The sequence below is a fragment of the Gekko japonicus genome, unplaced genomic scaffold, assembly GCF_001447785.1.
Source record: "Gekko japonicus isolate JY-2015 unplaced genomic scaffold, Gekko_japonicus_V1.1 scaffold2173, whole genome shotgun sequence".
Taxonomy (NCBI): Eukaryota; Metazoa; Chordata; class Lepidosauria; order Squamata; family Gekkonidae; genus Gekko; species Gekko japonicus.
Genome location: NW_015172070.1, coordinates 15,417 through 43,071, shown reverse-complemented (window position 1 = coordinate 43,071; position 27,655 = coordinate 15,417). Strand labels below are relative to the sequence as shown.

At 48.3% G+C, this 27,655-nt stretch overlaps 1 protein-coding gene across 1 annotated transcript; it reads left to right on the top strand.

Moving 5' to 3' along the window:
• The first annotated feature begins 1,105 nt into the window (after positions 1–1,105).
• LMNB2 (lamin B2) lies at positions 1,106–26,522 on the top strand. Its single transcript, XM_015420850.1, has 12 exons — positions 1,106–1,407; positions 9,120–9,256; positions 14,720–14,876; positions 17,460–17,585; positions 18,485–18,655; positions 19,948–20,073; positions 20,617–20,837; positions 22,752–23,037; positions 23,250–23,357; positions 23,881–24,000; positions 24,793–24,891; positions 25,649–26,522. The coding sequence occupies exons 1-12, from the start codon at positions 1,192–1,194 to the stop codon at positions 25,688–25,690; spliced, it is 1,809 nt and encodes a 602-aa protein (XP_015276336.1). The 5' UTR covers positions 1,106–1,191; the 3' UTR covers positions 25,691–26,522.
• Positions 26,523–27,655: the final 1,133 nt, after the last annotated feature.

The following is a 27,655-nucleotide window of genomic DNA, read 5'->3' as shown; positions in this document are numbered from 1 at the left end:
CGATTTCAGTGGGTGCGTCCTCATGCCTTCCGGGCTCCGCCTTCGCTGCCAGTTCACTGCTAGATGTCGTGTCTCCTTTTTTCTTCCGCTCACCGCCTCGACTACCGCCACCATTACACGCCACTCCGCTGCTGCTGCCGCCGCCGCTGAGGTTCCCACCTCACCTTCCAATGGAGGTGTTTTCCATCAATGTGTTCTGCACGCTGTCAGTATTTGCCATCTTTAACACAGCTACAGACTTCTAAGCTCATCGATTTCAGTGGGTTTAAGAAGAGCACTGCAGGAACAGACCAGGTTCCCTTTAGTCACCATGGCTAGTAGGCGCTGATAGACCTATTGTCCATGAAACTGTCTAATCCGCATGTCCGCCTGTGGCTTAATTCCACTGCAAAAGCCTCAAAGCATGACTCCCCCCCCCCTTTGTATCAGAATCCAACCGGATAAAGAGTGCTGGAGAACGTGAACAGTTGCAATTTTGGAGGTTCCCTTTAGTCACCATGGCTAGTAGGCCGCTGATAGACCTATTGTCCATTAAACTGTCCAATTCGCATGTCCGCCTGTGGCTTAATTCCATTTAGGATTGCACTGCAAAAGCCTCAAAGCATGACTCTCCCCCGTGTCAGAATCCAACCGGATAAAGAGCGCTGGAGAACGTGAACGGTTGCAATTTTTTCTTACAGTGTATTTTTAGTTGGTTCTATCAAAAGGTTTCTCACTACTTTTATTCTTGGGATTTGTTTATGTCTGACAACGGCTCCTTGCATTCTTCTTATTTATTTATTGTCCTCAGAAGGAACCTAGTCCCTTATGTCCAGGAAGGCTTCTTCATATAAGGCCTAGCAGGCCTAAAGCAACGATATCCACTGTCTTAAAGCGAGAGGCTCAGATTCTGCCGACACAACAGGGCCACAAAGCGGTGGATGCTCCGAAAAAACTACATTTCCCAGTACTTTAGAGGGTGTGTGTATGGACACCCTTGCGCTCTGCCGGGTTCGATTGGTCGGCACGTCGGAGGGGCGGGACGGACTCCATTTCCCATGGCGCCCCGCGCAAGGCGTCGGCGCCGCTTGCGCCCAACGGTCGCCGCCATTTTGTGCCTCTTTCCTTCCCGCCCGCCCACTTGCCCGAGTGCCGGGCGGATTGAATGAGCGGCCCTTCGTCGCCGCTGCTGCTGCTGCTACAGCCGTCATCATGTCGGGCACTCCTCGCAGCTCCGGCTTGCCGCCCGGCTCCTTGCCCTCGACGCCGCTCTCCCCGACGCGCATCTCGCGGCTGCAGGAGAAAGAGGACCTGAGAGAGCTCAACGACCGCCTGGCCCACTACATCGAGCGCGTGCGCGCCCTCGAGTTCGAGAACGACCGCTTGCTCTTGCGCGTCTCCGAGAAGGAGGAGGTGGTCACGCGCGAGGTGGGTCACCGCGTGCGTGCCCGCGTGCCCACCTGGCAGGGCTGGTTGGGGGGGGGGATGTTGTCGTGGTGCAGCCGAGGCGCTAGTCCACAAGCGAGAGAGAGAGAGAGCCGCTTAGAAATGCCCTCCCTGAATCTCCAGGCGCGCAGTTTCTCTGCCCAGAGAAGAGCGGCTATTACTTGTTCCTCTTCTGTTAGCTGGTAGACTGTCTCTGCACATGGAGGCTCGTATGGGGGGGGGGATTGAAGTTCATAGCGGTTCCCATTAAGAACGAGGTGCTTGCTCCTTCCCGATCGGCGGGATGATTGGCTCTGTACTTGTGCGGGGCAGGGTTCCGCTGCAGGGATTCTCCAGGAGTTTTCCTTGCGGGAGGAGCCTTCTCAATTGGATCTACTCTGCAAGGGTCTCCTCTGGGGCTCTTGCTGATCTTGTGTTCTGATACGGATGGATATTCTCTTGGCCTGATCCAGCAAGGGCTGCTCTTGCGTGTTTTTATGGGGGGGGGGGTGCGACCCAAATTTTTGGAGGAGGAGAATTTGGGGAACCACCAGTCCAGCTCCTAGACCAGTGAGAGATGTCCCCTTGAATAGGGTCTGGGTTGTAAGAGCCAGAAAAGGTTGTTATGTTTGGTTTTGTGAATGTGAAAGGGGGGGCACAGAAACATGCCCTTTTCTAGTAGTGGCATTTGCTGGCGCTAGGGTTACCAGCTTTGGGTTGGGAAATACCTGGAGATTTTGAGGGTGGAGCCTGAGGAGGGTCAGCGTTGGGGGGGGAGGCACTTCAATGGGCTAAAGTGCCATAGAGTCCACCTGGAGATCAGTTGTAATTTCAGAAGATCTCCAGCCACCACCTGGAGGTTGGCAGCCCTAGCTGGTGCTGTTGTACGCCCCACTTCATATATTAGACTTTACTTCTGTAAAGTAGCACCAGTGAGTGAACATAGATTCAGGCGGGTATTCCTGGCGTGTTGGTCTGAAGCAGGAGAGCAAAGTTTTGAGTCCAGTGGCACCTTTAAGACCAACAAAGTTTGTTGTGCACACAAAAGCGTATACCCAGAATTAAACTTTGTTGGCCTTAAAGGTGCCACTGGACTCAAAACTTTGTTCTGTGAGTGAACAGCCATTCGCAGTTTAGTGAGCATTTGCCTTTGGGACAAAAGGTCTTTCCACCTCCCCGAGGAAGAGGGGATTAGGGTGGGGCTCCTTTGTTCTAAAAAACACAAACGTCTCCACCTGGCTGCCCACGCACACAAACATATTGCATAAGAGGCTGATATTCCTGAATGTGCTTACCCACACTTGGGGATTCTGTGCCTCTTCACCACACCTGGAACAACTGCCAGACTTAGTAAGCTAAGTCCAGGATACTGTCATAGAGCTATATAAATCATCCACTCAGACGCATGCAAGACTTTGGGGTGCTTGGCTGAAGGATGTGTATGCATGGATGAGGCAGAAGCGTGGCTGTGCATGCCCATCTTTAATTGGGCCCCCCTACCGAAAGCCCTTATTTCTCCTCAGTAAATACAAGCTGATTAAGTTGCGTTTCTCCCTTGTAGCCAGTAGTGACTTCTCAGAAACCTGGTGGGACTAGCCTGACTCTTCAGTTGTATGCCATTTCCTGGGGGCAGCGCTGCAGGATCTGTGGAGAGTCCCTAGAAGGGCTTTAGAAAAAGTTGATGAATCAATTGGGGAGGAAGAGGGGAGGACACATCATCAGTTGGGAAATCCCCCCCCCCTTAGAAAATGAGGTAGTGTTCCTCTTCAGACAGCCAATGCCTGCCCTGCATTTTGAGACCCAGTATCTCTGGGTCTGGCCTGCTGCTTGTACTTATGTGTGCCTGTGCTCTTCCTTGTTTCATTTCTGTCTGGAACCAGAGGAGAATGCAGTTCCTGAGAAATGAGGCGATCCCATTTAAGTTTCACACTTTTGAGTAAATAGCATAGCAGCTCCTCTTCTGTTTGGAAACAGTGGCATTGTTGTGAACTGGAGCGTGCTTTGGGGGGGCAGCATCTTGACATTCGGCCTCTGCCCTCAGACTTTAGTGAAGTTCCACCGATTTCAGTGAAATGCATTCCCTGGGCTTTGCGTGATAAGGCAGCTAAGATACCTTTCTACAAAGTCTAATAAGGGTTGCTGAAATAGCTATGGTCTGGGTGGAGCGCTCCAGATCACCCAAGGGTGTGTCTGCATTGGAGCTACGGCTGCCAAACTCACAAGCTTAGTGCAAGAAAGGCATTTTATCTGTCAGGCAAATCTTTGGAGATGCATAAGTTGTAACTGGCAGGAAGCACGGCTGAGATCCCTGCTTTACTCACCCGGCCCTGATTTGTTTCTAGTTGTTTGCGGTAGGAGAGTGAATGGAGCTTGGCTCTTAGCCAGCCAGTCTCGGGCGCTCCCTGGTGTAAAATCTAGGCGGCTTGTTTGAAAATATGAAATGACCGTTATCTCTGTAGACTGGTTATTAGGAAGGGCGTGGGACAGAATTTTTTGCTCTGGGGTGGAGGCATGGAGCTGGAAACTCAGAGGGTCTCCCAGCCAAAGCGCCAGTTCTCGGGAGGTTGTCCTAACCATCCAGCAGACAGCAAATGGAGCAGGGGCTAACTGCCCTTAAAGGAGAATTTGCAGTCTTATGTAAAAGTGGCACCCAGGAGTGGTAATCCTATTCGTGCTGAGAAGTTGTGGGGAATTGGAGCAGCTGGATTTTGGCCATTTGAAGCATGTGTTTTTGAGAAGGTTCCTAGTCCAGCAAGGGGTCCTGTGCTTGGGGGGGGGAGCTTCCTTATAGTCTTTGCAGTGCAGAAGGAAACACACAACCGGTGTGCTAGTCTGGCAGTCATAGCAGGGAAGGAGCAAAGCCAGTCAATAAAGAATTCATGAGGTGTAATTAAGAGTTCTTACTTTACAGTTCCTGCGAGTCTAACTCTTGTGGTGTGAGTGGACAATTCAGGGTTTATTTTTAGTTGGAGGGACTGGCTAACAAAGTCGTAAAAAAGGACACATTGCCTTACATGGGATCAGACCAGTCCAGCTTTCTGTTTTCACACACTGCTTGGGCAGCTTCTTCTGGCGAAGTACCTCTTGCAGGAATTTAGCTAATCCTTCCCTTCCAAAAAAAAAAAAAAGTATAGCCTAAGCAAACAGTTCACATCTCATGCTGTGATAATTAATTCCATCAGTTAATTATGCATTGTGTAAGGAACATCATTTTCTTTCTCTAATAAGCTTCACTGTGAGTAAAATAGTTTTTCTATTAGTTCTGCACTATTAATGGCATTGTATACTCATCACGCTACCGTATACTGAGTCAGGTCCGCTCGATAGATCTACACAGGCAATAGCTCTCTCAGGAAGAAGTCTTTCACATCACCTACAACTGATAGAGGAAGCCATGGTCTTCAGTTTGCAAGACCCAGGCAAGGTTGTAAACAATAGGATGCTTGGGAGGTCAATAATTCATAGGGTTGCCAGAAGCCGCTTGGGAGCGCGTAACAACCTGATCCTTTTCACTGGAGATGCCAGGGATTGAACCTGGATCCTTCTGCCTGCTAGGCAGATGCTCTGTCGTTGAGCCATAGACCTACGATATCTCTTGCCCCCTAGTTGCCTTTTCCTCCCAAACTCTTCAGCCTTACCTTGAAGGCAAGATTCTCCAGTCCCTGGATCATTTTAGTGGCAATTTCTGTAGCTTTTTCCTTTCCGAGATGGGGTGCCCAACACTATTCACACTATACTAAATATGGGATTGGGTCCAGACCAGTGTTCCCTCTCAGCTGAGTTAGGATGAGCTAGCTCACAGTGTCTTAGCCTCCAGCTCACACATTTTTTGCCTTCGCTCAGGCAGGATGGCTCCAGAGCAAGCTAATTTATGCAGTAGCCAAGTCGCTCACTCACAGCTTTAATGCTGTGGTTGGAACACTTTCCCTATGAGGAAAGGTTAAGGCGCTTAGGGCTCTTTAGCTTGGAGAAACGACGACTGAGGGGTGACATGATTGAGGTTTATAAGATTATGTATGGGAAAGAGCAGGTAGAGAAAGAGGTACTTTTCTCCCTTTCTCACAATACAAGAACCCGTGGGCACTCCATGAAATTGCTGAGCGGTCGGGTTAGAACGGATAAAAGGAAGTACTTCTTCACCCAAAGAGTGATTAACACATGGAACTCACTGCCACAGGAAGTGGTGTCAGCTACAAGCATGGACGGCTTCAAAAGGGAATTAGATAAGCATATGGAGCAGAGGTCCATCAATGGCTATTAGCCACAAGGTATAGATAGGGACTCTGGGGCAAGTGATGCTTTGTCATCTTGGTGCTTGGGGGGGGTCAACAGTGGGAGGGCTTCTAATGTCCTGGCCCCACTGGTGGACCTCCTGATGGCACTGGTATTTCTGGCCACTGTGGGATACAGAGTGTTGGACTGGATGGGCCTTTGGCCTGATCCAACATTGGCATCTCTTATGTTCTTATGCCAGGAGCTCACAAAGGAGAATTTTTGCTCACAAGACTTCACAGCTTAGGTGGAACATTGGTACAGACTAAGTATTCCACTCCCAAAAGGCACTTTCATCAGTGGCACAAGGTAATGCCCCTGCGGTCTGCTGACTTATTTACAGAATGTATACCCTGCCTTTCTGCCTTCATCAAGGCCACCAGTGCTGCTCCTGGGGGGCAGGGAACAGCGTGAGAGGCAACTCAGGGGTCTGAAGCAGGAATTGGTAGAAATTACCCCACCCCTTTTGTTAATGGGAAGCAGTCTGGAGCCAGCCCATGGTCACCTAACAGAATAATCATTATAAATAAATCACACTTTTTTTAAATTCCTGCATTAACTAAATTCTCATCATCAAGTTTGTTTATTCATGATCCTTTTCAGAGAGCACAGCTTGAAGAGATTTTTCCTGAACGGATCAAATTTATTTGCTCAAATTTGTGTGGCTGCATTTCAATGGCAGCTTTCAAATCAACCTGCAATTTGAAACAGTAGAGATTGTGACCTCTTCAAATTAACATTAAAACCAATATAACAAACCAGAAGCAGCAACTAAAGCCAGGAAGCAGAAGCTACTTTCTCAAAAATCTGGTGGGACAAGTAGAGACACAGAGCTGGAACGGACCCTTGAGGAGGATCATCTAGTCCAACCCCCTGCACTATGTGGAAAATTCATATACTGAAAGAAGACCTACACTGAAGCACTCTTGGCCACTGCTGCTGTCTATGAGTCTAGAAGCAAAGCTGTTGGCCTATATGTGAAGCAAGGGGTTCTTTTTTGCCCTGATGTGCTTCCCTCTGCTCTTTCTTACATTGAATCTTTTTGGATGCTTTCTTACATTGATCCTTTTGGAGCTCTTTGCAGCCTGCTTGGGATTTCGCCATCCCGAATAATCAGGTGTTTTTCTACAAATCATTGTGCTTTGCCTTCCCCCTTCTGACTCAGGTTCATTTATGGATTAACTAAACAGCATCCATTCCAGTACAGCCCATCGCTCGCTTTCCTTCGTTGCACACAGTGCCCTCTTGCTCCTTCCCCACTGCTACTTATCATTTAACCAGTTACTGCCTCATAAGGGAATCCTCTTATCCAGAGATGCTAAGTTTCAGAGCCTCCATTCAAAGATTCTGATATTTTTATTTACAGAATTTGTATGCTGCCTCCCTGGACAACTCCTTCTAGCAGTGCACAAGTAAAAACAATACCCTGTGTAATCCACCTTGAGTCCAGATGAGAAAGGCAGACTATACATAAATAAAGTACCATAGGATTACGGACACAAAAAAATCACATAAGTTACTAGTATTAAATATGTATCAGTATTAAAATGTTAGTATGTTACCAGTGTAATCCTAAACAGAATTACACCCTTCTAAGCCCATTAACTTCCATGGAATTAGAAGGTTAACTCTGTTTCGGATTGCACATTATGTTTGCTAGATTAGCCCTGCTACAATGTCTGCTACTAACACTGTTTATATGCTGAAGGATTTAAGGTTGTCTGTGAGGCCAGGCTTTCCTTTGTAAGCTCATCAAAGCTTGTTCTTCAGTTTGACTATTCTTGCCCACAAGGCTTTCCATCCATTTTCCCAGCACTGTCTGGTCTGTACTTGGCCTGCTTTTCTTATAACAGCTTTAAAAAAAAACAAAAAAAAACCCTGTCGTTCCATAGGCTTCCTTTTGGTACTCTGGTAAAGAGGTCGATGTTTAGTGACAAGTTGCACATTTTAGCTCAAAGCTCAGCCCTTTCTAACTTTAGCTTGCTTTGGATGCTCAGGCGTGTGCCATCATGAACATCTGTGACTCAACTGGAAATTCTGGAATCGATTTGAACAGATATGCGTGCTCTTATGTGGGAGATGGGGATCCAAGGGAACTGGTGTTACTTCGAGAAATTCCTGGCTTCTCCGGTGGTGGTGCAATGTTTTCTGAGAAAATTCATGTGAAGTGCCTTAGGAAAAGCGAAGAAAGGAAGCAAGACTGATAAGAATGTTTATTCAAGGATTGTCAGCGACTTTTTCCTGATAAGGGTCATTGAAGTGACTTAGCCCTGCCAGTAAATTCAGAAGACTGTGGAACCCTTTGGAGCATATGTTGTTATTGTTGATTAATTATGTACTAACATGTTATTTATTTACTTCATTTATAATCCCCTTTCCTCCCCAATGGGGATCCGAAGCAGCTTAACAATATTCTTTCCTTCTTTGTTTTATGCTGACAGCAGCCCAGTAAAGTAGGTGAGACAGATTGAGTGTCTGGCCCAAGGTCACTCAGCTGGCTTCTGTGGCAGTGTAGGGTCTCTCACGCTTGGGTCCCTGAAATCCTCGTCCAGCCCTTCAACCACTACACAATGCTGCTAGCTGTTGACTTGGTGGCTTTGGCTTAGCTTCTCATCTCTTCAGGAGGAGTAAGGGCAGCCTCTCACAGTTTGCATAAAAGCCAACACTGAGAGGCATTTAGGAGCACATGATGGAAATTGTTGTGTCTCCAAAGAACAGTCAAAAGAGAAGATTTGAAGCCCCCCCTCCTGCATTAGTCAGGCAGGCTTGAGCTCATCTGCCATATCCTCTATACCAGGGGTGTCGAACTCATTTGTTATGAGGGCCGGATCTGACATAAATGAGACCTTGTTGGGCCAAACCATGTGTGTCATAAAATGTAATGCCAGGTAGCGGAGATATAAACTTTATAAAGGACACAAACACAAAGGTTTTTTTTTTACTTAGAATAAAAACATGCTTAAAACGTTATCACTCTTGCAATATTTTGTTTAACAGTGTCTGATAACTGACACCTCTTGCTCTGAATTATTACATCAAAATGTCTGTGCTGTTGCTATCTTGAGTACGCTGTTCAGGTGTGTATCTGTAAGCTGCAAACCTACGATGACGCGGCAGCAGCAGAACTGGAAGAAGAACCAGAAGACAGCCAGTTCCACTGCGGGCCTGATAGAAGCCCTCCGGGGGCCTGATCCAGCCCTCGGGCCACATATTTGACACCCCTGCTCTATACCATCTGCATTGGTCTGGTAAATAGTTGTCATGTAGATGGGTCCTGAAAACCCCCACCCCAGTGCTGCTCTTCGGAATCAGGAAACTACCTCTCCCGCCTACCACTTTGCATGCCGAGTAGTACCTTACCGTAGAACACAAGCTGGTTCTTGGTTCTTCAGGACTCATAAGTTGCTGGTTCTGACAGTTGATTCTTGCTTTTACAAACGCAGGTGACTGGGATCAAGGCCCTCTATGAGTCGGAGTTGGCAGATGCCCGTAGAGTTCTGGATGAGACGGCAAGAGAGAGGGCAAAGCTCCAGATTGAAATAGGAAAACTGAGATCAGAGCTTGATGAACTCAATAAGAGGTAAGGGGGAATAATCGGTGCAGTTTCGTTTCAGAATGCAGCAGTAACCTGCTGATGACCTGTATAAACCAGCTGTACAAAAGGGATTTGGGTTCTGTGGTCTGGGGATGCCTGGGGGGGTCCGCAAGGGTACTCTTAGGATGTCTTCAAGTTGTTCGGTGAACTCCTCTCACATTCATCCACATCATGGCAAAATGGAGCCCTGTCACCTCGCAGGAAGGGGCTGGAATCAGATTCCCTCCTTTCAAAGAGCAGGAGTTCATATAGCCGCCTGGAATCAGATTCCCTCCTTTCAAAGAGCAGGTGTTCATATAGCCCGGTTCTGAGTTCCTGGGCACAGAGCTGTGTCTTTCGGTTCCTGAGAACAGGAGAAGTGCCCATGTCACTCAGCCAGAAGTCCATCTAGTCCAGCATTCTGCAGTGGCGAGCCAGTTGTCAGAAAGCTAAGAAACAGGGCACAGAGGTTGAGTGGTTCTCCTGGTGGTGCCCTCTGGCACTGATTTTCAGAGGAGCTTTACTGCCTCTGGGCGTGAAAGTTCTCTTTAATCATCTTAGCTAGTAACCACTGATGGACCTTCATTTCCGTGAACCTGTCCAATCCCCATTTAAATCCCGTCTGTGTTCGTGGCCATCATTACAACCACTGGCAGGGAATTTCACAGTTTAATTCCTTGTTAAATGAATGAGTCCTTTCCCCCCCCTATCCTGTCTTTATTGCCCATCAACTTCATTGGGTGCCCCCGTGTTCTAATATGATGAAAGAGGAAGATTTTTGTTCTCTCTGTCCACTTCCTGTATCACATATTTAATTTCATCAACATCTTAGTCATGTTATCTCCCCCTCCCCTGCCTGCCTTCATCCCCTTCCCCCCGTAAATTGAAAAGCCTTCAAAGGAAGGGTGTCCTAGCTTATGAATCATCTTGCTTCCCTTTTTCTCATTTTTTTTCCTAGTTCTGCAATATCTTTTTTGATACAGCAATCAGCACTTTACACAGTATTCCAAATGAGGCTACATCATAAATCTATACAAGGGCATTTCAGTATTGGCCGTTTCATCTTCACTCCTTTTCTAATAATCCCCAGCATGGCGTTTGTATTTTTCATCACTGAGTCACCGTTTTCATTGAGCTGTCCACTTCACCCTCAAGATCTTCTTGGCCTGTTCAGACCCCATCACCATATATTTAAAGTCAAGAGTTTTTTTGTCAAAGGGGCATCACATTACACTTACCTACAGAGATCTTCATTTGTCCCCAGTCAACCCAATTGAAAGAGATCCTCCTGAAGTTCTTCACCATCTTCTTTGGTTTTCCGCACTGTGAATAATTTGGCATCATTCACAAACTTTGCCAGTATCCTGCTTGCTCCCAATTTCATATCATTTATGACCCTTGTCGTCTTTAAAGTATTGATCAGTATTTCTTGCTGGCGGCATCTTGTTGCTAGAGCGTTACATTGAGGGCTGATTTATATGAGTAATCTGAAGCGGAAAGCTAGTCTGAGGGCTGATTTATATGAGTAATCTGAAGCTGAAGTTAAGCAGTCTGGCTGTTAGGAGCACCCTGTTTCCTCATCTGTTAGTGTTTTTGTTCCACACGTTTGCATGTAGACTTACCTTCAGCTTCCTTATTCATAAGCACTGTGCTGGCTTCCCATTATTATCTTTCCATGTGCGTGCTTTGCCATCAAGTCACAGCTGACTTATTGCGACCCTGTTGGGTTTTCAAAGCAAGAAACGTTCAGCAGTGGTTTTGCGTTACCCTGGCATTCCTTGGAGGTCTCCCATCCAAATACCATTATATTTATGTGAAAATAGGCTTAGCACTGATTCTCACGTTGGTTGTCTGTGTGCAAAATACGTGTTATAAAGCTGGCGTTGCTATGATCTCTTCAGTTTGCCTCCACAGCTTGCTTGGAAGCTAGAGCCTTGCAAGACACAGGAGATAAGTGGGGACACCCCCCCTCCAAGCAGCGATGCCAAGCGTCAAACGACTGTATCCATTTAGACTGCTTCAGTCCTACCTTCCTGTTCTTTTCCAGGAGCATTCACGCTGACTGTTAAGATGTTTTTCCGGATAAGTGGCTCTTGACAGCCTGCTCGGGCTGCAGGCACTGTTTGTGACACCTTGTTTCTTTAAAAGCGGAGATGTCCTGTTTAATACATTTGCACTTGGTGGCTTGCTGCTGTGTCTGAATGTGCAGTACGTTTTTCTACTGCCTGCCAGATAGCTAGCTCACCCCCCCCCCTTTTGGCTGGCAAGTCACAGCTGACTTATAGTGACCCTTGATGGGGTTTTCAAGGCAAGAGATGTTCAGAGGTGGTTTGCCACTGCCTGCCTTTGCCTGTGTAAAGTGCCGTCAGGTCGCTTCTGACATATGGTGCGGCCCCATGGATTAATGTCCTCCCAAACATCCTATCGCTAACAGCCTTGCTTGGGGCTTGCAAACTGAGGGGGTCGTGGCTTTCTTTATAATCCACCTCACGTTGGGTCTTCCCCTTGTCCTGCTGCCTTCAACTTTCCCTAGCCTCTTCCTAGCAGCCCTGGGATTTCATGGTGGGCTCCCATCCAAATACTAACCAGGGCTGGCCCCCGTTTAGCTAGTGAGATCGGACAAGATCAGGCCAGTCTGGGCTATCCAGGTCAGGACATAGTTAGCATACCGAGGATTTAATTTTGCAGACTGATATGAAATATGCCAAATATTCTGCCCTCTGCCTTGCACGGCCTGGATCTGCGTGGTGCTTATGCCAGAGGAGCCGTGTTTCCAAAAAGCTTTTTTAAAAAAATCTGGTTTTAGCATGTGCGCCCTTTCGTGTTTTGTCCTTGAACATGATCAATCAAGGCTGAATTTCAGAATTCTCTCACCTTGCAGGACCTTCCTTCAAAGGAATTTGCAACCAAAGATCTGGGATGATTGTAACTGTTTAAGACTCTGGCTATCTAAACTGTTGCAAAGTTGGGCAGTGTTTTCCCTGAAATGAAAACCAGGGATTAACTCTTTGAGCCCCTAAGTAACTTCAAATGATGTTAAATGTGGCTTGCAAATCGTACAGGTGCTGGGTTGAGTAGGATTTTTACTGACAAATCATCCCTCAATGGCACTTTCCTCCCCCAGGCCCTGGCCATTCCCCCCGTCCCAGTGCCAGTGCTGCACTCTTGCTGCCACTATGTTCACTTCTTTTTCCTTGTCCTCTCAAGCACAAATTTAAACTCTGTTTGGAAAAATTCCGCCACTGTCAGCAGCAACTAGAATGTCACAGTCAGTGCTGGTGGCGGGCTCAGGTCAGTAGCCTTCCAGCAGTTTGCATTGGCCATTTAGTTACTGTTCCAGGTACTCTGAAATACTATCCTCTCAGACCACAGTCTGTCCTCCTTGTCTGGGGTGATACCATACGTGATAGGAAGCACAGAAGAGCTGCTGGAAAAGGGCCAGGGAGGACTCATTGCCTTGGTTTTGCATTCCTACCCAGCAGGGGCCCAGCTGGCATGTGCATGGATCAGCTGGCAACTAAGGGGCAGAGATACACCCCCCCCCAGGACAGTTTTAGCTTTGCAGAGCAGCAGCCCTTCCTCTGTAGCAGGGGTACACAACTCGGTTACATGGCCCAGGATTGATCTTGGTTGGATTAAGCAGGCAGCGCTGTGAAATGTATGACAGTACCAGGCCCCACCCTATATTCTTCATCAGGGATTTGGCAACAGTCACCCGCAACAGAGGAGAGGAGGATCAGTAGATAAATTAACTGTTGCAGGCTCCCGCAACTTGTGGAGGGAAAGGTTCTTAACCCTTCAACCTCCACTGGGTTTCACTGTTTGAAATCTGACTCTCTACTGTGGGGACCCTGGTTGCCTGTATCTCTCGGCAGCTACGTTGTCCTTTGCACCATTGCTGGATCTGAAGATCTTCATTTCTGGACTGTTCTGGTGCCTTTGTTAGCTGTAGTCTGAGTCAACTGAACCCATCAAAGGGCTGTGAGGACTTCAGTATGAAGCCTCTTGTCTGAAAGGACCATTTCCTCCAGCGCATCTTAATCCGTGCTCTCTTCATACTCCACATCTGCAGAGATGAGGCAGCTCTCAACTAGAGTCAGGGCTTTTATAGTGGTGGTGACACCTTCCTTTTGGAATGCCCTCTTCCTCCTGGCGCTCACTTTATTGCCAGATCAAAACTTTAGTCACCAGATCAAAACTTTTTTTTTACCCAGAACTGTGAGTTTCTGTCTTGTTAGCTGTTTCCATGGTCTGCTTCTAGCCCAAAGACTGTTCAGAGTATCACTTTATGCTGCTTTCATGCTCCTAGCTTCTTTTAATGGCTTGCTTTAAATACTCATAAATTGTTTTATGATTTTTCTCATTGTTTTTACTTGTGGGTCTCCTCCAGCAAGTCTCTAGAAAGGCAGCGTATCATTCTTCTAAATAGAACTGAAGGAGTGGGCTGTCGAGCCCTTCTTTATTCCTCCTCCCCCAGAAGGTCAGAAGAACCCCGCTGCTGCCCCAAGTCTCCACTTGGTGAAGCACCCCTTCCGGTAACTCCCCTGGGGTGCCCTGGGTAACCTCCAGTTTCCATCTACGGCTCTTAGGAGCATCTCCTGCCAGATGGAGTCATACATTTAGTGCTCTGTCCCTGTGTTGCCGTTTAGGGGACCCGCCTAGTTACTGTGCCTCCCACCTCCCTTCTGTGTACAAGTGTGGGGGGGCCGTCTGTCACAACTTCACACTTTAGCGCTACCGTGCTCCAGGGTGGAGAGTTGCTCTGCTGCCCACCCTGCAGTACCACACTTGAGACAGCAAGGTTAAATATGGGTGGTGTCTTTCCAGAGATCAGACTTAGAGCATTCAAAATATAAGGAAGTTCAATAAATGGATAAACGAGCACACGTTTTCTGGATGACCTTCCTGTCACTTTAGCCTCTCCAGCTTTTGGCTGTAGGTGTGACGTACTGGCAGGGAATGAGGTAATCCGTGTTAGCATAACTAAGAGCTTGAGTGCTTTGTGCTGGGAGCAGGAGGGCTACGATCTCCAGCCTTCTGCCACCTGTCATTCTGCAGCAGGCCTCATAACTCTGTGGACAGAGAACACTCACAATAACAGAAACATTGGGATGAATTCTTGGGTGGGAGTGTGTTTCTCCTCAAAAACAACAAACAAAAACGTGTTTGGCCATGAGAACAGTCAAATGTGGTAAGGTGGTCTGGTTTGTTCATAAGTAAACGAAGCCTTTGCTTGCAAAACATGGGCTGTATAATCTGATCTGCTGCTGTGAGAGAAACCCTTCATTCCATGGATAATAGGAACACACAGTAGTCCTGCTTTCTGGGTGTTTGCATGGGTGTGACCGTTTGCCTCTGTGTGACAGCTGGTGGCTCGAAGCTGCATCTACCCAAGACCCCAGGGGTGTTTGTTACCAGGCCACTGATAGAGAAGATAGATGCTGATTTCCCTCTTGTCGGTTTCCCTAGCTATAAAAAGAAGGATGGCGAGTGGTCCACGTCTCAGGGTCGCATCAAAGAGCTCGAAGTCCTCTTCCATAGAAGCGAAGCGGAGCTCACGGCCACCCTGACTGAGAAGCGCAACCTGGAGGCAGAGGTGGCAGATCTGCGTTCCCAGCTGGCTAAGGTAAAACGACAATGGTGCTGGCAGAGGCTTTGATCGTGGTGGGTGATGTGACTCAGGGAAATGCTGGGGCACTGGTTAGGTTTGGAAAGGACAGTTTTAATAGGCTAGATACAGTGCTTGTGGGGAGGAAGGTTGTGCTTACTGCTCTTTAGCTGCTGGATTCTACTGCGCTGCATTTTTCCTGTCAGTAATGGAGTTGCCTTGTTCCTTCATCTAGTTAGGCTTAGTGTAGAACCTGTGTCGGAGGCGTAACATGTACGGCCATGATGAAATGCACCTGTTTTTTTGCAGGATGAAAATCACCAGAATCCCTGTTCATGGTTCCGGAAGCGTTACAGTTTTCTCATTTAGGTCGTTTAGAAAACAGAACTGGTGTTCTCTTGGCAGGCTAGCGTGTTGGATTTACAATGCAGAATTCAGGGGAGGTTTTCAGGAAACATGCAACCAGTTTATTGCTGTTAGGTTTAAAGTTGAGTCCTTGGGATTGCATGAAGCCAAGGCATATAGCTTTCCTACTTGAGCATCCGTGTCTCGCCGACACCTCTTCTGGGAAAGGGCAGAAGCTTCAGCCCAGCATGTGGCCCAGTCTTGACTGGGATTCATAGTGCTCCTTCTCCCTGTGATGCTGTTTCAGAGCGCTCAGATGAGATGTGGGGCTCACGTTCGGGGGAGTTTATGTGGGCTAGCTCTTTCTTTGGCTTGGCATTCTCGTGGGGGGGTAGCCCTTCTCTGTCTGGGTCAGAGTCGAATGTACTTTTCACGTTATATCTCTTTGGGTCCTGATTGTGCAGACTTAGAACCATTTGCTGCTGTAGGATTGGTTATTGCATTTCTGTTCTTTTTTTGATGGAGCCCCCCCCCCCCAAAAAATGGAATTGTTGAAAAGTAGCCTGTAAATTTTTGTGGAAAATTCACCTTTAAATACATTTTGATGCTTTCACTGATGGCCAGTAGATGGTGCTAGTGTACCATGGATTCCTCACTTATTTAGGGGGAATATTTTTTCCTCTGGTTTTCATCCATACATAATTTGAGTGTGTGTGTGTTTTTTACGGACAGACCCCTCACCCCGTAGCAGTTTGCAGCTCTTCATACACTGAGGCATTATTAAAGCATGCAGAATAGTCTTAGAAGGTGATCTTTGGCACTGGAAATTACAGTAATGGGTTAGAGCAGGCATGTCCAACTTCGAACAGGTAGTGATCTGTTTTTTCCAGCCAAAAGTGCTGGTGATCTACCACCATGAAAATAAAGTTTCAAATTAGTTTCAAATTAGATTTTAACCCACTAAAGTTGGGTTCGGTCCCCCACCCCCCCATTTATAATGCACCTTCTGTCATTTACTGGTAAGCAAAATAAGCAAAAACAAAACAGAGAGACGAAGATCCAGAAAGAACTGCAAACATTTTTTACCTAAACCAGGAGACCAAGTGGGGCTGGTGATCTACCTCTGACCCCTCCGTGATCTACTGGTAGATCGTGATCTACCTGTTGGACATACCTGGGTTAGAGGGCTGCTTGCAAGGCTTGTGTGTAGGCACAAGTTTGAGCAGTAATGACAAGCAGCAATGCATAATATAAAAAAGTGCTGCATGCACCTGCAATCCCCAGTGGTACCTGGAGAAAGCCTGCCCTGCTTTTGTGCACCTTCTGGCCGTAATGCTGTGTAATTGCCCAATTTAGGGACTACATGTGCTGAGTACCCATATTCTCTAGCTGGTTGATGTTGGCTTTTTATATACATGAATGCACAAAAATCAAAAGTCCTTTAAGCTCCAGTACATCTTGTGTGTAAGTTCAAGTTGGCATATGTGATGTACCTTTTCAGGTGGGCTTGAATTCTTTCCCCTGTGTTTCAAGCCATCTTATTATATATGGTGTGTGTGTGTGTGTGTGTGTGTGTGTGTGTGTGTGTGTGTGTGTGAAAATCAAGCTGCTTGTTATAAAAAGGGGTGGTTGAGAATAGCTTATGGGGAGAGATTTTGGGAGTCTTCCAGTAGGTGAAAGTTGGGAGGGCTAGGATTAGCTCAGTGCTTTTGCTGAGATTGATCTCTGTGTACAGGAACTGTACTAATAGGGCTTAATTGTACAGTTATTATTCCATTACACTTGCAGCCTCTAGCAGCCTAGGGATTTGAGAAACATGCATGGCAAGGTCACTACTTAATTAGGGCTTCTTGCAGTTAAGAATGAGTAAATAAAAAACCCCATACTTAAAAAATCAAAATATTTCAGTTTTTACTATATCACAGTACACAGTGGATTGGGAAGACTGAGATGGGGACAGAGTCTGGAGTGGGAAGGAGCTATAGAGCATATTGTCTTTTGTCTCATCAGAACTGACAGGCACTTAGCTTTATGTGACACCCCTGAAGTGCAGGTGCCTGGCGTGGTTCCTGGGAATGGTTCTGCTGTCTGGGTGTGCCCATTCTGATGAACTTAACAGATGGAATCTCAGCGCTTGGAGAGAGATGCAGCTCGAGTCAGGATAAAAACAGTTGGCTTGCTGATGAAATTCCTGGTGTTTCTGTGTGTGTGTCACACAAGCGGAATCCTCTCTGACTCTGACCTCTTCCCACCCAGTCTGAAGATGCCCATGCGGTGGCCAAGAAGCAGCTGGAGAAGGAGACGCTGATGAGGGTGGACCTGGAGAATCGCTGCCAGAGTCTGCAGGAGGAGCTTGACTTCAGGAAGAGCATTTTTGAGGAGGTGGGCTGATCCCATCTTGGGGGGGGGGTTATGTTGTAAAAATGGGTAAAAATAGTTAAATATTCAGAGATTGCAATGGGTCTTTGTTTCACTGGAGAGGAGGCATTTTCTTCTATGTAAAAATCTTTATTTCTAAGGGAAGGGTTCACAGGAAATCTACAAAACAAAGAGATACCTAAGACTACATCTTTACACTTTGACCACACAGTCTACAACAATGGAGATTCTTCTTCTTCTTGACCCCTAGATACCTGAATGTATTAACCAATGATTGTTAGTAAATACGCTTCCGTTTCCCAGGCTTTCTCTCCATTGGCTCTGTGCAGGGTTCCCTTCCAGGTCAGTCTAAACAATAGCACACGAGGTAAACACACATTAACCCTATAATGACTGAATTTTAGACCCTGCAACACACGTATTTCCAACAGGTTATTCCGTGGCACCTTGGCAGGTGGGGTTTCCAGAGTCACAAGCAGGGCATGGAGGGTCCCCGTTGTGGGGCCTGCATTGACATGAGGAAGAATGGGGGCTACGCAGCCACTGAGAGACTTCGGTTTGGTTGTCACCCAGCCTGCTGTGTTGAATGAAATTGGAGCGGGTAGGGAGAGGAGTGGATGTTCCACAGTCCCTTGGGATTGGGTTTCAAGTTGGGGTTGAGCTTCTCGGAGGGAAATATTTAAGCTGAATTTTCAGGACAGGCCATTCAGTCCTAATACGCAAGGAAGCACACACTGGCATTCCAGCTTTAGAAGGGGTGACCCCCCCATGTCCCCTTAAAATGCCCTTGTGCCAGTCCTTGGCTTGGTTCTGTCACCCCACTTTGGAGTCCAGCCATATTTCCATGCTTGTCTTTTCGAGCCGCCTTAACTGGGGACTGTGACTGAATTGGTTTCGTACAGGAAGTGAGGGAGACCCGGAAGTGGCACGAGCGCCAGCTGGTGGAAGTAGACAGCGGCCACCAGCATGAGTACCAGTCCAAGATGGCCCAGGCCCTGGAGGACTTGCGCAGCCAGCATGACGAGCAGGTCCGGCTCTACAAGCTGGAGTTGGAGCAGACCTACCAGGCCAAGGTGAGTCGTCCAAATGAGCTGCAGGCACAGGATCCCCCTCCCAAGAGCCCAGCCTCCCTCCCATTCCGTTGACGCCTCAGAGAGGTCAGTCTTTCAGCTGTAAAATATGGCTCCTTGGGAGGCTGTTTGCACCATGAATGGGAAAAGTGCAGGCCAGTGCGGTCTTGGATGTGTCTTGGCCCATTTGATCTGCCTGCCTGCCAGGTTTGGTACTTCCACAGAGTTTTCTTCATGGCTCAGAAATCCTCTTGCTTGTTCCCCCCAGGAACGAAGAGATTTGGGGACGATTTAAGCACTCTCAGCACTCAAGAGCCAGTTTGGTGTGGTGGTTAAGTGCGCGGACTCTAATCTGGGAGAACTGGGTTTGATTCCCCACTCCTCCACTTGCACCTGCTGGATGACAAGCCATAGTTCTGGCACAGTTGTTCTTGGAAAAGAACAGGTTCTGTCAGAGCGCTCTCAGCCTCACAGGGTGTCTGTTGTGGGGAGGGGAAGGGAAAGGAATTTGTAAGCCGCTCTGAGACTCCCTTGGGTAGTGAAGGGCGGGGTATAAATCCAATCTCCTCCTCCTCCTAGTTCTGAGATGTTAGCCTTGCCAACCTTCCCGCCGGCTTCCGCCCCTGGCCCCTGCAGTGTGGACACACAGCCCAGGGAAAATAGCCTGGGCAGCAGAGGTGGCTCTCCCCAGGAGAAGCACTGCAGACATTAAGTCCTGGCTGAACGCTAATGGCAAGGGAAGCCTTGACCACGTCTGCCCACAACCAGGTAGCAGCTCCCAGGCCTGGCCTCACTCGGCTTTCTGTCGGGGCTGCTGGAAGAGGAGATCTTGGAGCCCCTTGGATCCTCTGGAGAGTAACAAGAGGGGTGCACCTGGAAGTGTGCTTGCTGGGAGCAGGACAGTCGTTCAGAACTAGGAGTCCGGTCAGAGTGAACACATTCTGGGGCAGGCGGCTCATTGGTAGAGCATCTGCTTGGCACACAGAAGGTCCCAGCCTCTATCCTCAGCATGTCCAGTGGAAAGGACCAGGCCGTACATGATGTGAAAGACCTGGACCTGAGGCCCTGGAGAGCTCCTGCCAGTCTGAATGGACAGTGCTGACCCTGATAGACCAGCCGAGCGTCTGATTCAGAATAAGACAGCTTCTTGGGTGTCCATGTATCTGCTTCAATCCCAACCCACACTTGGGAGCCCTCCCTTTTTAGGGGCCCGTTTAGATTTATTCTGCCCCTCTTTAGAGGCTGTAGACAGGTAGTAATCTTGTGGGGTTTTTTGGTTGTCCTCGTCGTTCCAGCTGGAGAATGCCAAGCTCTCCTCCGATCAAAACGACAAGGCTGCCAGCGCCGCACGGGAAGAACTGAAGGAGGCTCGCGTGAGGATAGATTCTCTCAGCTACCAGCTTTCCGGGCTGCAAAAGCAGGTGAGGGGGAAACAGACAGACCTTTCTTTCTGCCCAGCGGCTTCTGTAACAGCCTCTACCCCCTGCCCTGCTTCCTCTACCCTCTACCCTTCCATGTCCCACGGTAAGTCCAGAAGAATGGAGGGTCAGGACGCTGTGGAAGTCCATAACTTCTTCATAACTGACCATAATAACATCTTAGCCATAACTGTGTAATGATCCCAGTGCTCCCCCAGATTAGAGGGAGGGTCTCAGATCATGCTACTCAGAGTTTTCCCACTACTGTTGTTGGAGTGTTCAAAAAAAAAAAAAAAACCTTTGTGCATGCCTTTTCTGTCTTACCACTTGACAATTCTGCAAGAGATGCGCACACCGATGCTCTACATCAGACTGCTGAGTCACTCGCGTTTCTCCTCCCCCCATAGTCCATGGAGCTCTGAACGCCAAGCCTCTTGCTGTAAAAATTTAGGCTAGTTCTGCCTGTCCCGTCCAGGACTCGCCCTTCCTAGGCCCCGGTCTCAAGCTCCTCTCATTGAGCTCTCTCCTCCTCTTCCCCTGGGGCAGGCTAATGCTGCAGAAGAACGGATCCGGGAGCTGGAAGAGCTGATGGCCAACGAGCGCGAGAAGTTCAGGAAGATGCTGGATGCCAAGGAGAGAGAGATGATGGAAATGCGGGACCAGATGCAGCAGCAGCTCTTGGAGTACCAGGAGCTCTTGGACGTCAAGCTGGCCCTGGACATGGAGATCAGTGCTTACCGGAAGCTCCTGGAAGGAGAAGAGGAGAGGTAGGGAGGAGCCCCACTGAGGGATTTTCCCCCCCAGTCAGCCTGGCAACAACCTCTTCAGAGAGTTTTTGGGATCTGTTGGTTCAGCCTTGACAGTCTTATATTTTTGCTCAGCAGTAGCTAAAGGGAGTCCAAAAGTTGAAAATGCAGCCACAAGTGTGTGTGGGGGGGCGCATTGCTTGTTAATGCAAGTTATGGCTAGACCTTGCCTTGTGGCTTCGTGGGGGTGGGTGGGCAAGGCAGTCTTCCCTCCCTCCCTGAGAATGGCTGCTCAGACAGGTGGATGCTCTTGCCCGTCCATGAATCAAACAATGCTTATGGACACGCAGTATACTAAAAGTGCTGTAGAGATGACCTTACACACAGAGCCCTCCTTTGTTAAGTTACGCAGGCACAGGCAGATGGATAGCTGTGTTAGTCTGCAGCAGCAAAATTCCAGTGGCATTTGAAAAGTAACAAAACTTATTTTGCAAAAAGCTTTCCTGAGCCAGAGCCCCACTTCATCAGATGTGTGATCTGTTTATTCATCAGGCCAGTGTACTTCTATTAAAATCTGAAAGTGAAGGTGCAGGGGAATATTACAAAGAGACGCCAGCATCAAACAAATTCCAGTCAAAAATAATTAGTCTCTTCAGTGAGGATCACTCCCAACTCTTGATAGGTGAAGCAGGATTGATGTAACATCTTCTGAGCAGATTTGGTTAGAGTTAGATTTGCTTAGTCTTTTGACTTGATCTTTCTTTAAAACTGCCCTCTGTTTGTGACATTTGCCCCTCTACTGAGATCACCTTGTTTTCCATTCCATTTATTAACCGGCCTGTCTATACCGCATGTGGGCTTTTAAACGAGACAAAATTTTGTACAAAATGTTTAAAACAGAGTAAACCAACAGCAAATGTTAGAATCAATCACATTTGAATTCTCAGAAAAGGCTCTGATAGGCTGTGTGTTGTAGAATTGGAGCTTTTATTTATTTTATAGCCCGCACCCTTTCCTCAACAGAGGACTCAGGAGCAGTTCACAGTATAGGCAGTAGATAATAAAACCAGTAAATGCAAATCAATACCATAAAACAGTTTCTAATTAAAATTCAACCGGTCATCAGCTCTGGAACCTATCCGGACAGCCAGCCAGCTCACCCATTCTCTTAGTTTATTAAATGCTGCACCAAACAAAGGCAGCCTTGCATGGCTTATGGAACCTTAATAGAACTTGCAGGGCACGGACCTCCTTGGGGAGCTGGTTCCAGAGGGCAGGGGCAGCCACCGAGACGGCCCTTCCCCTTGTGGATGACAAATGGGCTATTCATGGACCAGGCACCTGCAGTAGGCCCCATTAAGAAGAAGAGAAGAGATTGGATTTATACCCCGCCCTTCACTACCCAAAGGTGTCTCAGAGCGGCTTACAAACTCCTTTCCCTTCCCCTCCCCACCACAGACACCCTGTGAGGTAGGTGGGGCTGAGAGAGCTCTGACAGAAACTGCTCTTTTTCAAGGTCATCCAGCAGGTGCAAGTGGAGGAGTGGGGAATCAAACCCAGTTCTCCCAGATTAGAGTCCGCACACTTAACCACTACACCAAACTGGCTCTCATTAAGATGGGGGGTGTCATGTCTTTGGGGTTATGTCACATTTTGAGAAGGGAATTGGATGTGGTATCTGTGAGGAAGGTGTGTTGAATCTCTTGCCCGAACCCAACCAAACCCTATCTGCTCCTGGAGCTAAGATCGTGTCAAGAAGCGTGACTTGAATGCCCCTCAATAAATGCATTTTTTAACTGCATCAGAAACCAAACATATTTGTGGCACGACTGTCCCAGCAGTGCCTAAAGGACAGTTGTGCATAACCCACGGGGACAATCCCATGCCGTTGTCTGGTCTCTAGTGTGCGATTTGGTCTCCACCTTTCCGCCCTAGGTTGAAGCTGTCTCCTAGCCCTCCGTCCCACATCACCCGTTCCCGGGCCACCTCCAGCAGCAGCAGCAGCACTCCCATGGCTCGCTCCTCCCGGGGGAAGCGCAAGCGGATCGAGACGGAGGAGCTCTCCCGCAGCGGCTCCAGTGGGATCGGGACCGGGAGCAGCAGCAGCACCTCCAGCAGTGCCTTCCAAGTGTCCCAGCAGGCCTCAGCCAAAGGGAGCATCAGCATCGAGGACATAGACCCGGAAGGGAAATACGTTCAGCTGAAGAACCGCTCCGACAAGGTACACTTGCTCTGGTGATAGAGAGAGAGAGTAGAATAACTTGGGAATGTATCACTTGCTGTTGCTGAAGCCTGCAGTGATGCGTCAGGCCAGCCAAAGCACTGGTGAGGTGGAATCCTGGTGTCCGGCCAAGTACGGCTAGTCATGAAACTCTGGATCACCTGCTGTTGCTGCTGAGAGATTCCATTTTGTCTTGTGTTCTTCTGTGTCAGGACCAGTCTCTTGGTAACTGGAGACTGAAGAGGAGGATTGGAGACGGGGAAGAGATTGCTTACAAGTTTACTCCAAAGTATGTCCTCCGGGCCGGACAGACTGTCACGGTAAGTCACAACTCTTTGAGACGCGCGTTTTGGTGCCTGTTGATTTGGATTCGCTCTTCATCATGTACGTGAAGGGATGTGACCCACGGCCGCTGCTGTGTTAGGCTAGTGGGGACGGGGTTTGCAAGCACACACACCAGTTTCCCTCGGTCTTGTGTGCCTGATGTCGCATGAACCTCTTTGTGTAGCGCCTGGTCGTTCCTGCACAGCTCCAGTGCCACTTAATCTGCAGCAGTCTCAGGAGAAAGCCCTGGTCCTCACCTTGCCTGCAGGTGATAGGATCTATATTTGTAAAACCCCCCCCCCCCCCAGTTGAGAGAGACTGCAGAAGCCCTGTCTTCATAAGGCGTTTGGCATTCTGGCCTGAGCGGCTAATCCTTGCAGCAAGGGGAGATGGCCTGGCTTTGACTGGCGTTGCCTGCCCCAGACAGTGAGAGCAGGTCTTTGCAGTCGTTCTGGAAAACTACAGAAAGAGCGCCCTGTTGAGCACTCTCGGGAGATGCCTGTCTTTCCCCCTTTCTAGATCTGGGCTGCCGATGCTGGAGTGGCCCACAGTCCGCCATCGGTCCTTGTGTGGAAAAGCCAGGGGAGCTGGGGCACCGGAGCTAACATCCGCACGTACCTGGTGAACTCTGATGGAGAGGTAGGTTGATACAGTAAAGCAACCTGAGAGCAAAGGGGACCGAACACGACAGAGTTGCTGATGAACTCTGGGTGTCCACATGTCTCTGAACAGGAACAGAAGGGAATGGATCTGTGTATCCTTAAAGCAGCTCCATAACCATTCCCTTGTCTAATTTTGTCTTAGTTTTTTTTTCTTCTGTGCTGTAAAAGTGTGGAAATTCCCAACAGGTGATGCTGTTTGTCCAGATTTTTTTTTTTTGACTCCTTTGTCTTAACTGCAGAAATTAGTGTCTGTACAGTTTTGGGAGACTTGAGGCAGAAGCCAGCTTGGGGATGGTCAAGTACGATGCAGGTTTGGGAGTCGGAGTTGGGATGAGGCAGAGAAAGAGGGGAAGGGGAGGCAAGCTGGTACTGTTGGGGCAGGGCCAGAGAGAGTCCTCCTGCCAATCTGAAACCATCGTCTATAGCTTCTGATCACTAGTTTAAGGTGTGTTATCTTCCTTGTTCTGAAAACTATTGGCTCTAACTAGAACCTGCTTGTGTAAGATCTAGCCTTACTCCACTGCTGTGTCCAGAATAATGAAGAAAGTTTTCCTGTTGAATCTGATCCTTATGGAGGGGCTCCAGACGTAGAAGTAGTTGGAAAATGTCACCTTGGTGTGAGAGAATAAAAACTAAATGCCGCAGTTCCTTTCGTTTTCCTGGGTCAGCCAGCTTGTGAGAGTCCAGACGTTTTTGCCATATCACTGCAGATTTGTTGAGTGTGCTTGTCATTGCATGGCACCGTAAGTTGTGTCTCTCCCATTCTTAGGAAGTGGCTGTGAGGAGCTTGACACAGTCCAGTGTCCTGCGTGAGAACGAGGAAGAAGATGAAGCGGAGTTTGGAGAGGAAGACCTCTTTCACCAGCAGGTAGCACTAAGGGTGTTTTGCTCTTCCCGGCCAAAACAGCGGCCATCCTCTGAGCGTTCTTTGTCCGATGCCAAAAGGTGCAAACTATTTTTGCCTGCCTTGCGGTGACCAGCCTCTAAAAAGCCAAGGTTCTGGGTTTCCCAGAACATATTTCCACAGCTGTGGAGGTGGGAAAGGGGGACAAACATGTGTCTCTTTTCCCCCTTTAACAGAGGCAGCCAGTATTACAGGAATGAGCCTTGGTATGCCTGCAATTGCAGATTTCTACCTTAATATTTGGTATTACCTTTTTTGCCTTTGCTATGCAGTGCCTTCCTGTGCCTCTTGGTCCCGGCCTGTATCAGAGAAGTTCAGGGCACAGCTCTTTGCTACGCCTGTGTATACCTGTGCAGCCTCAGGCTGCATCTCCACCAGGGCTTCTGCCTATTGTGAACTTTGTTAAGCTGAGCACCCCCAAGCCCAGTATTCTGTACTGAGGTCCTGGCAGAAACAGAAATGTTGGCGTTTCAAGTACAGACGGAATCAGTAGACTGTACACAGCAGGGCCTGTTAAGTCCTGGCATGCAGATGGGGTTCTGGCTTGTACCATTCAATGGGGGGGGTTTAGCTAGAACAGCAAAAAGCGGTTGAGCAGCTCTCAGGTTTAGCAACTGCCTTACCCTAGTGAGAAGTGCCTTGAGCCTACCCCCTAAGACAGGGGAGCAGCTGACGTTCAGGATCCTTTTCCATACTTGGTTCCTTTTCCTTTTTGTTTTAGGGGGATCCCAGGACGACCTCCAGAGGGTGCACAGTCATGTGAAAGGAAACACCTTTGTTAGCCGTTTTTCTTCTTTCCTCTTTTCATTTGCTCTTTTTATTTGTTGTTGTTTTTTGTCCAGAGCCACTGAAAACTATTTTTATATATCTCATAAGGTTTTTTTTTTTAAAAAAAGCGGAATTGTTTCTGTGGTCTTAATTTTTAAAAAAAATGTTAATTGGCCAGAACTGCTGTGGTTCCCAGAGTTTTTCTCTTCCTTCGTCTCTTCCCCCCCCCCCTTTCCCCATTTTCCAGACCTTCCATATTTTACCTAGAAGCCAGAAGATCCCATAAGCGCATGCTCATGCTGTGCCGCTTAAGCCCGGCAATGAATGGATGCTTCAGCATCCCCCACGTCTCTTTGCCTGCGGCTCTTTTGCTGTGTTCGGCTACGCATACCCAAAGTGTGTGGCATAATCAGGCACTTGTGCTGGATCGGGCCCAGGGTCTCTCTATTCCAGCCTTCCATCTCTCTAGCCCCGGCCAGCCAGGCACTTTGAGGGAAGAGACTGATAGGAACTCTGTGCAAACCAACACTGCGGAAGTGGCGTGTCTAAGATAAGCAGGTGGGTCTCTCACCCTGAAGCTGTTGCTTTCTGTTGGTGCCCTCGTCCTGCAAGATGCAACACTGATTGAAGATGCCGTAGTTCTTCAACAGGTAAACCCTGATGCCCGTGTCTCACAAGAAGAACCTACCTGCCACGTGTGTGTGTGTGTGTGTGTCTGGCTCAGGCCTGAATAGATTCCCTTGACAAAAATCAACTATATTGTTACCTGTTGCATAACTTCTGTACCTTACCAGTGCTGCGATTTTCATCATTCTGGGTGCCCCCCCCCCCCCCCCCCCCCCCTCCCCCACCACCCTCCCCCCCCCGTTTCAGACCAACACATTCCTCCAGTGCTGCCTGTGCCATGGGTGGGTGAAGCAGCAGAGGAATGCCTGGGCAGGGGAGCACTGGATCCTGTGGTTGTAGCTGTGCCCCCCTGCCTTTGCATACTGCAGTAGATATACACTTTGGCAGATTTACCTGGCTGCGAGGGCTTCTTTTCATTTTTAGTGGATTTTAATCTGGAAGCACTACAGAGTGATCTCCTGACAGATGCTACAGTGTGCTTCAAGCAGGCACTCCCTGACTGGACACAGATTGAATGTCTCAAAAATCCCGCACCCAAAGTGGGTGTTGAAACACGTTTGACAACTAACTACATGTGGAGTCCTTAAAAGCTTTTTTTCTGTAAACTGGATTATGGGACCCTCTTCTGGGCAGGTCTTTGCCATGGCCCCTGAATTCCTGGGGGATCCCGCTTGGGGATGTAAGCTTTTGGGCCTGTTTGTAAAATTTTGTGTCTCGTTTTAGCATGGCAGCAACCGCTGCCCTGCTTACAAGAAAGGAAGGAAAACAAAGCGGGCTTTTAAAACCAAATTAGTGGCTGCCAAAAAGATAGGAGAAAGACTATTGAAAAAGAATCCGGTGTCGGAATTCAGTCTGCCAACGTTGACTCCTGACCATTTTTTTCTAGCTGAAAAACCCAAGTCCATCAACCCACTGAAGCTGAAGTCACCCCTTCCAAATCTGATTCTTTCAGATTCTGATAGGGGAGATGTTGCCGCTCTCATTCCCACTCACAAATATGAACTCTGGATAGTTGCGTGGTCTCCAGTTAAACAGTCAGTTGCCATGGGAGACAGATGGTTGAATTTACTCAGTTGGCAGGAAGATCTTTAAGTTTTGTGCCTGGCACCGTCCCTCTTCTTTTTGGATGCTGGCATCGAAGCTCAGTCTGGGCTGCTTCTGGTCACTACTGCTTTTTTTTTTTAAATACCCTTGTGCAAATGTCATCGCGCGTGAGCCGTGCTTCACACATGTGTACGTCACTCTTTGCCCAACACCACATCGTCCTCTGGCTCTCGACTTGTCTCTGCAGAACAGTGCGCGGTGGCAGTATGTCAGATCTGTTTTCAGACGC

Bases quoted from the DNA above. Each gene is read 5' to 3' on its own strand.
- LMNB2 (XM_015420850.1), top strand. From the start codon at position 1,192: ATGTCGGGCACTCCTCGCAGCTCCGGCTTGCCGCCCGGCTCCTTGCCC. The intron at 17,586-18,484 runs GTGGGCTGATCC...GGTTTCGTACAG, and splicing joins GGAAGAGCATTTTTGAGGAG to GAAGTGAGGGAGACCCGGAA. The intron at 20,074-20,616 runs GTGAGGGGGAAA...CCCCTGGGGCAG, and splicing joins TTTCCGGGCTGCAAAAGCAG to GCTAATGCTGCAGAAGAACG.